General features: G+C 60.4%; 1 protein-coding gene across 3 annotated transcripts in view; it reads left to right on the top strand.

The window, feature by feature from the left end:
• The first annotated feature begins 2,342 nt into the window (after window positions 1-2,342).
• Notch1 (notch receptor 1) overlaps window positions 2,343-8,680 on the top strand; it is a 44,038-nt gene continuing 37,700 nt past the window's right edge. For 2 of the 3 annotated variants that reach the window (XM_026395403.2, XM_026395402.2), the window contains exons 1-2: window positions 2,343-2,639; window positions 4,281-4,362. In XM_026395403.2, the coding sequence (XP_026251188.2) occupies window positions 2,579-2,639; window positions 4,281-4,362 (143 nt within the window). In that variant the 5' untranslated portion in view covers window positions 2,343-2,578. Of the gene's footprint in view, window positions 2,640-4,280; window positions 4,363-8,680 lie in introns of those variants that run through there. The other variant, XM_077797185.1, reaches the window with a different exon arrangement.

The following is an 8,680-nucleotide window of genomic DNA, read 5'->3' as shown; positions in this document are numbered from 1 at the left end:
GCACCTGGGGCTGGGTACACAGCAAGCACTCCATAAATGTTTCTGGGCACTAAACTGACAATTGGCATGGAAGCTACTTATGGGCTCTGGAAAGTAACAGCAGTACCCAGCAAGATCCACCCCCTCCCCACCTGTCAACCGTGTCCCCAGATCTCTGGAGGGGAGAGAGCAGGACTGACCAATTCAATCACCCTGGGGTGCAGGGCCCAAGCTACCACTTGAACCTTAGAGAAGGGCCCTGGGGCCATCAGAACTCACCCCTGGTTAGTCAGAGCCCTTGCCTTTCCCCATCCTCCAAGTCCCTGGCCCTGGACAACAAGGCCTGAGCTCTCCAGCCTGATTGGTGAATGCAAGAGCTGCTACCCCCTCATCAAGGGCCCATCCTCTTCCCAGGCCAAAGGGAGGGAAGGCCACACCTGCCTAGTTCTTATCCTCTCCTCAGCCCCAGCTGTCCATGGAGTGCCCAGATGAGGTGCTGCTGGAGCTGGGAGGCTGGTGCACTGACCTGTGCTTCTCTCTTGCCTGTGCAGTGACCTGTGTGTAATTGTCCTAGTGTGTCCAGTCTCCGGGGGTCTGAGGTGGTGACCATCAGAGTGGGCCACTATCTTCCCTGCTAGTAGACGATGGGGCCCAGAGTGTAGGTCCTGAAGGCACCCTGTGGTGGACTGCAGGCCCAGGGCTCCCTGCCCCCATCCTTCCAGAAAGCTGAGCACTGACCCCCAAGCCAGAGCTGCTTAGCAAAATTTTTGTCTTGAGGCCCCCTTGCAGGGTTCCATGCAACACACAGGCAGTGCCATCTCGAGGAGCCTGAGGCCTTCTATTCCTGCCCCAGGAGAGGAGGGGGACAGGGCTCAGAGTCTCTGAGCCTGTGAACTGTGCAGCCTGCCAGCCCTTCCTTCTATGGAAACTGCTCCTCTGGGCTGCTGGCTTGGTCTGTTATATAAACATCTCTGGTGCCTCCAGGCGCCTCCTCTCCCGGGTACTGACCCCAAGCTGCTACCCAGGCTCAGAGAAGGGAGGTGGCTTTTGAAGAGAGGGGAGGGGGCTTCCAGCAGCAACTGGCCAAGGCCTGGACAGGCCCCCTGCATCGGCCAATCAGAGCATACACCACTCTTTGGTACAGGTGTGCTAGGAGGGCAGGTGTGGGTTGGTGTGAAATCTATTTAACTCTGTGCCTCCCTGGATAAGGGCAGGCTCCACCCAGATTCTGGACTTCTGTCAGCCTTTAAGGTGCCCCTCAGACATGGACCTTGCTTCAGAAGGGTCCCAGCTCATGGGGTTGGATAGTCATCAGCTTTGCACTCACCACCCAGTGTTGGGATGGGGAGCCCTGTCTGTCCCAGCTCCAGTGAACTTTGGCTGCACAGGGACTATGGCAGACATTTTGAAAGCCCAATGCTTAATTGGGTTTGGCACAGGATGCCCAAGACTGGCATCTCTGTGGAGAAATAAATCATCCGAAAAGAGCACGTGGGAGAGGCTGAGTCGTTCTTACACCGGGTTTGGGTTTGTCTCACCCAGGCACTTTCCGGGGCCACTTTAGGTAGGCGGCGTCCGGGAGGCAGGGGTAGGTAGGACATTGACCAAAGTGCATCTAGACATGGGTCCCTGCTGGGGGAGCAGCTGTACAATCTGGCGAGGCACTTGTCGTGGGCTATTCACTTCAGGCGCCCTAAGCTGCCTCTAAGGAGACCGGGCGCAGCCACCATCTCTCAGGGTCAAGTGCTCCGGAAGTCACAGCTAGGGGTTACTGGCCTCGATCCTCCATAAGCTTAAAGCCGCGGCCACCGGGCTCCCGGGAGTGGAGCCCCTGGGCCAGGGACACACTCATGGCTGTTCTGGGGATGACTTCTACACCCAGCCTTGGATTCCCCAAAACGTGATCTTGGCTTCTCCCTCCTATGTCCCCGGACCTAGCACCCTGCTGGACACAGTTCGTAAAGCTACGTCTTTCTCACTCTACCCGATCCTCTATTGAGATGCAAATTGTCGCCAAGGGTGGCGACAACTCAGCCGGATCCTTCCGCAGCCTCAGCTCAAACTTTTGGCTTCTGAAAACTTTCGAACAAGAAATAGTCCCCAGGCGCCTGTTCCTGACCCCTTCCGCACCTCCATGGCTCCTAACCCCTGAGGGCCGGGGTCCTAACACTAAGCCCAGTGGAGAAACCGAAGGGCCGGCAGGGACACTGGGAAGGACACCAACGACGCGGGGGTTTGGGGTGCGGAGGGATCGGGGGCGGGGCGGGCCGCGGGGGCGGGGCGGGGCGGGGCGGGGTCGGAGCAGCGGGGGCGGAGCGCTCAGCAGTTCAGCGCCTCACTAGTGCCTCGGCCGCGGGAGGGAGCATAGGGGCGCGGGGCGCGCGTCGCGGGGCGCGGGCGCGAGCGCAGTGAAGGAACGAGCCGGGGTGCGGAGCCCCGCCGGAGAGACCTCTAGAGCCCAGCCACGCCCGCCAGCCAAGAAAGAGGGCAGTAGTGGGCGACCGCCTGCGGGACTGTCCAGCGCGCGCGTGTGCATCCGAACCCCGCCGGCCCAGCTCAGGAGGCCTCTGCCCCGGCAGCGGGCAGCGGGCGGGCAGGCATGCCGCCGCTCCTGGCGCCCCTGCTCTGCCTGGCGCTGCTGCCCGCACTCGCCGCAAGAGGTAGGCACCCGCCCACCCGGGAGCCAGCAACTTCCCGCGCCCTTCGGAAACTTTGGCAGAGTCCCGTGTGCGCCCCGGGTGGCTGGGAGTGGGGAGCGGACGGCCTGAGGCAAGGGAGTTGGAGTCCTGCGGGGGAGGACCGACCCTCCTCTCCGGTTCTTTTTCGGGCGGACTCCCGTTGTCCGCGCGTGGAGTCGCGCTCAAAGCCGGCTTTGAAGCCCGGCGTGGGGTTCCGGAGGCCTCACCCTGGCTAGCCCTTCAGCAGCTTCGCGTGGGGCTCACCGCGGGGGCGGGCGGGCGGGCTGCCTACTACTTTTCGATTTGAATCGAGTAGGTTTTGGTTTCCTGTTGCTTCTTGGGGCCATTTATTTTCTTTCTTCTCTGCGTCCGGCCCGCGCCAGGGGCGGATGTCGGGGCGCGCAGTGTGGGGTCCTGGGCTCTGCGCTCGCTCGCTCTGACCCGCGCGGGGCGCTAGGCGGGTGGGGAGCGGCGGACGGCTGTGTCCCCAGCTCCTGGTGGCCTTGTCCCCGGTCTTCCCCACCGCCAGATTGCGGTACCCCGCCCCGCTCAGACAGTTTGAGGGAGGGACGTGTGCGAAAGGGCCGCGTCAGGTGGACTGACTTGGACCTTCCCTTTGCTGAGCTGAAGTTTGGAAGTTTGAGGGGACACAGTGGTACGTGGGAAGGGGGCAGTTATTTCTCTGCCAGTCTCACAGGGAGGGGTCCCCGGGAGCTAATGGTGATTGATTTCACTCTTTCCCAAGAAGTCGGAGGGGGGAATAGTGTGTCCTCTTCCAGAAAGTAGGGTTCCACGACGTAACTCCCCGTTACTGCCCCAACACAGGGCCTTAATTTCTGTAGCCCATAAGCTGGGGAGGGAGGGGCTTGATTAATGATCCCTTCCTAAGAGGGGTCGAATTCCTTCCAAATAGGGGCTCTTCATCCCTCTCCGTGGGTGTGGGGGCCGCCCCTAGGAGCAGGTATTGGGTGTCCTGGGAGGCGGGGCAGGTCCCCCGGTGCAGCCCGGTGCCCCAGGAGGCGGCCCTGGCGCGACAATGCGCCGCTCTGATTCCCGGCCCGCGCTTTGTTGGCGGGCGGGCCAGCGAGCTCCGCAGCTGTCGCATTTTCCCACGAGCGGGGAGCTGAGTGTGTCCACCCCCCTCCGGCGGCCTCCTTGCAGATTGCAGTTTGAACAGCGACAATCCCGGTGGCTGATTGGGGTCCCAGAGAGCCTCTGCCAGGCTCTCCAGTGAACACACACACACACACACACACACATACACACCCCTCCCACCCTGAAGCATTGCAAAGTTTGGGAGAATGGCCCCAGTCATCTCAGTATTTTCCATTGCTGTCCAGGTGGTGGATCAGACCGTTTTTCCCCCTTGCCCGTGTGACCTGTTCACCTGCTGCCTAGCCAGCCTGCTCCCCACACTCACTCCCATTTTTGACCACAACACTCTGGCCAGAATATTGAAGCCCCCTGGGTTTCACAAGGGGCTTTCCTGGGATGCTAGCCCCAGCAACCCCATGACACAGCAGTGTCTGAGGGTCTGTGGCTGGTGGTGGATCCCATTCCCAGGGTAAAAGGGGTGGACCTGCCCCCAGAAGCCCACTGACATCTCCCCTGCCTCTCCCCCAGGTCTGAGGTGCTCCCAGCCAGGGGGAGCCTGCCTGAACGGCGGCAGGTGCCAAGTGGTCAACAGCACCGAGGAGGCCTGTGTGTGAGTATCGTCCTGCGGGACCTGTTGCTTTTGTCAGGAGCAGAGCCCCTGCCTTCTGGGGACAGAACACTGGGCCATTGTCTTCTGGAGACAGCCCAGAGGCTGGGCACGGTCACGTGCCAACTTTTACTGGACAAAGTCTGGCAATTACTTAATCACCAGCAATTATGCCGAGTAGAGCTGCTTTGGCTGCTGGAGTTGACGCGCTCCCTGGGCCACCTTGGGCTGCTGAGGCACGAGTAGGGAATCCCCAGCACCCCATTTCTTCTAAAAGTCCCCAAGAAACGGAAACTTGGGGCGAACCTGGAGCAGTTGCAGAGGGCCAGCCCCCACCACCCTGTCGACTGGTAGCGTCTTTGCTGGGCAGGGGACGCTTTCTCTGGGCAGGTGAGCCACTCTGCAGGAAATTGATGGTTTCAAACCAAAACCTGCCTTTGGGCTTGGGGTGAGGTGGAGAAGTTGGAATCCCTCTGTGGGTGCCATCTGCCTGGGTTGTGGGGTTTGAGGTCTCAGGGTCTGGTTTCTGTCCTGGCCCCTGCAAACTCCACCCTCCTGATTATGGCCCTTTCCCAAGTCCTCAGCTGTGAGATGGGCATGTCTCAGGGCCAGGGGGTCGTCTGTAGTGGCCTGGGAAGTCCTGTGGGGACCCGCTGCCTGCCTGGCTGCTTACAAGCACCAGCCGTCCTCAGGAAGTTTCTCTGCTGTGGCTGCTGCCCTTCAACTTGAGTTCATCCCTGACAAGAATAATGAGGAGGTACCCAGGCTGAGGCCTCCCCTTCCCTGGAGGCTGCAGGCAAGAAATGGCTCCAGCCGGCCGTGTACCCTCATTCCAACTGCTGGAGGCCGATTGCCTTGGCAACACCAGAGCCCCTGCCTCCACCGCCCAGCCTGTGTGCAGCAGCCCCCACCCCTGTGCCTGCCTCCCCAACTGAAGCCAATTAGGCAGGTCTGTGAGCAGTTTATTGGACAAAGCCGATTGTGTCTTTGTCGGGCGCTAATGAATGCACACCACTTTTTTTTTTTTTGCTTTTTTGGGGCCCCTTTCTCCCCCTGTGGAAGCCTCATGGACGCTTGATGCCCTAAATCTTGTTTCCTTCCATTCAGCGGCGACAGCTGGGATTCAGTGGAAGGGCAGTGGCTATTGTTGGGAGGCGGATTAATGCCGTGTGATTAATTATGCGTGGCTTCCCAGAACGCACAAACCCCTTCCCGCCACCTCCTCTGCCTGCCTCGCAGCCTGTGCAGGGAACCAGGGCCACTGTGCTGGGGAAGGAGGGGTGGTCCCTTTTTGGCGCCACCAAGGGTTGGCATAGCTTGACCTGGAGAGCACAGAGGCTGGGGTCCCACATGCTGCCCTGGCCAAAGGGGCTATGCCTTGAGGTGCAGACTGCTATGGCCCCTGAGTACCCCGCTGCCTAGCATGTGGGCTAAGACCCTTCAAGCCAACTCAGCCATGGGGCTGTGGGCTCTCTCCCATTTCTAATCTGGGAAAGTTTTCTGAAAGGCCCCTCATGACCCAAGCTGGCCATTGGCAAGGGTTTGGTGCCTGGTCTCGCTTCTTCCACTGGGGCCAGTGGTCCTTCCTTCTTGGCAAAAGGAAGCCTGCCTCAGTTTGGCCTGGCACTTGGCCGAGCTCTGCCCACAGAGGTCCCATTGTGCACACCCCACAAATCCCATTAGATGGGATGGAAGTGCTGGCCTCTGTAGCAGAGTTGGAGGCCAGGGCCATGGAGAAGCGCAGGTCTGAGACTCACACTGCAGTTGGGGGCATCGGGGCCACTCCAGAGGGGTGCAGCTCCCTCTCTGGGCTTGGACACATGAGAGCCCCCACAGTCCTGTTGGCCTGTGCATACAGGCTTCCTCTCTGGAGCATCCTGGCTCTGTAGTACCCAGTTGCAACCCTTGTGAAATTCTTGGCTTTGGGTGTCACCTACTCTTAGGAGGATCTGGAAAATGTGGAGTCGAAGCTGCCATGGTAATAACCTGGTGAATCATCTTTTTCCACCCAGGAAAAGGAACCTTCCTCAGACATAGCTGCTTGGGGTTGCAGGACTCAGGGCTGGAAAAGTGGATTCCCTTGGTGCCAGATGCCTTCCCCAAAGGTCCTAGTGTCACAGAGGCCTGGTCTTCCAGTGGCCATGGGCTGTACATTCTGTGGGTGGGGCACAGTCTCTGCGCACCTGCTCTGTGTGGTATCCCTGGTAGCTGCAATGGGGAGATTGGTGGCCCTTTGGGCAGGTGCAGGGCTCACTGTGGCCCTTGGCCCCTCCAGCCTGCTTGCCAGCCGCATGACTGTTGAGAGGGGTGGTGGGGTGGGCACTTCCTTCTTTTGTGTGATGGGGGGTGAACTTGCTGGAGAGACCCTTGTTTGCTTAGGTGAGCATGCATTCATTGGCCAAGGATTACTGTGTTGCCTGGCCTGGGCAGGGGTCAGAGGCACAGGGGAGGTTAAGATACTGTCTTGCCTGCACCCAAGTCAGAATTTTATGGAGATGTCTTCCAGGTGGTCACAGAAGTGCTGGGAAGGGTGGCTGGTGGCTGGTAGGGGCCTTAGCTTTGGACCACCCTGCATCTGAGCTGTGCAGCCCACTTGCTCCATGACCTTGGGTCATCAGGTGGCCTGAGCCTCAGTTTCCCTACCTTTAAATCAGGATTGATACACAGTTGATGTCTTGGTGCTGTAGGCGCTCCGCGAGTCTGTTTCCCCCGCCCTCTCTGTGTGAGCTGACGGGCTGTGCCGAGGCCTCCTTCTGGACCGTGGGTTGACTAGTGAGTTACTTCAGAGTTCTGAAGAGTGCTGGGTGGTGGGTGCGGTCTGGGGCCCCGGTTGGGGAGGAGCTTGGTGATTCTAAGGGTTCCGTTCCCTGATGGCTCCAGCGGGCAGCCCTGGGTGCTTCCTTCCAGAGGCGCCTTTGACTGCCTGCTGCCTGGGTGGCAGGGACAGGGCGGGTGCATCCCAGCCCCTGCAGAGTTGGCTTTTCAGCTGGGGACAGGAGAGGCAACCAGCATGTGCACGTGATGTGTAGGGGGTGCCCTGAGGTGCCCCCAGCAGCCCCATAATGCCCTCCACAACAGGCCAGGGAGTCAGGATGAGGCCCAAAGAAGCTGATGCTGGGCCCGCGTGCCAGGCCCTGCAGTCCCTGGGGGCCTTCCCTGCCCTGCTGGCCGCCTGCTCCTCTGGAGGAAGCAGGGCTGGGGGTGTGACTTCCCTTTAAGAGAGGGACAGGGCCACAAAGGAAGTGACTGGGGCCAGGGAGGGACTGAATGGAACCTTGTTCTAGGCGTCTCTGTCACCTGGGTTGCTGTTGTTCCACTGAGTCACCTGCGGTTCTGGGAGGCGGGTTCCTTCCAGTCCTACCTCAGGGACAAGAGCAGAGACAGTCAAGGCCCTCCTGTCTGCCACCTGGTCTTCAGGGTTTAGAGAAGCCACCTCACGTGGTGTCACTGGCCAGGTGTGGAACCGTGGGGAGACACCAGAGGCTGGCCAGGGCAGGGGCTGGTCTTGTGAGGAAGGTGGGTCTGGGGGTGGCCAGCCAGGAGCAGCAGCCAGCACTTTTTCCATTGAACAGAGCGCGGGAGAACTGTGACCTCAGCAGGAAGAGGGTGGGATGGGTGGGAAGTGTCTCAGGGCGCTGAGCCCTCTATGCCTAGGGGCATGGAGTCCAGGGCTGTGACCCCAGAGCTGGGGTGGCAGTGGAAGGGTCTTACAGGGTGCCATGGCCAGGTCACACAAAGCTCCTGTGAGCCAGGACTGGCTTTGGTCCCCGTGGGGGGCCTGTGGATGGCCAGGCCCACTGGGCAGCTCCAGGATGGGCTGAGGGGTTGTGCTACCCTGGTGTGTTGAGGGGACCTTTCCCGTCCCATGTTGTGCTATAAATAGTAGAGGATGTGGCTTTGAAGGTCGACTGAGCTGGCCTCAGAACATTGGGTGAAGGCTCCACGCTTTCATCTAGCCTTCTGACCTGCGGCACGTGTGGCGTGGTCACTCCCTGGGGCTGGCCTAGGTCTGTCTCATCCCCACCACAGGTGGGGAACTGAGGCTGAGGTCAAGTGGCTGGACGCAGGGCTGGGGCGCAGTCAGCTTGTGCCAGGTCCTTGTGCAGGTGCGTCCAGAGCCTCCTGGACCTGTGCCAGAGACTGAACAAGAAGCATCACCAGCTGTAACAAGCCGCTGGCTCTGGGGCATCCCTGCTGAGCCGGGGCTTGCCCACTCATCCTTCTTTCCCAGGTGGGACCCTCTGGTGGGCATGCCCTGCACCGGCCACCTGGCTGGCTCTGGTCAGTTTTGCCCCTCAGCTCGCGTCTCCTCTCTGGGCCC

Source organism: Urocitellus parryii, chromosome 4 (assembly GCF_045843805.1).
Source record: "Urocitellus parryii isolate mUroPar1 chromosome 4, mUroPar1.hap1, whole genome shotgun sequence".
Taxonomy (NCBI): Eukaryota; Metazoa; Chordata; class Mammalia; order Rodentia; family Sciuridae; genus Urocitellus; species Urocitellus parryii.
Note: the sequence above shows the minus strand (reverse complement) of the source record. Positions and strands in the feature narration are given on the sequence as shown.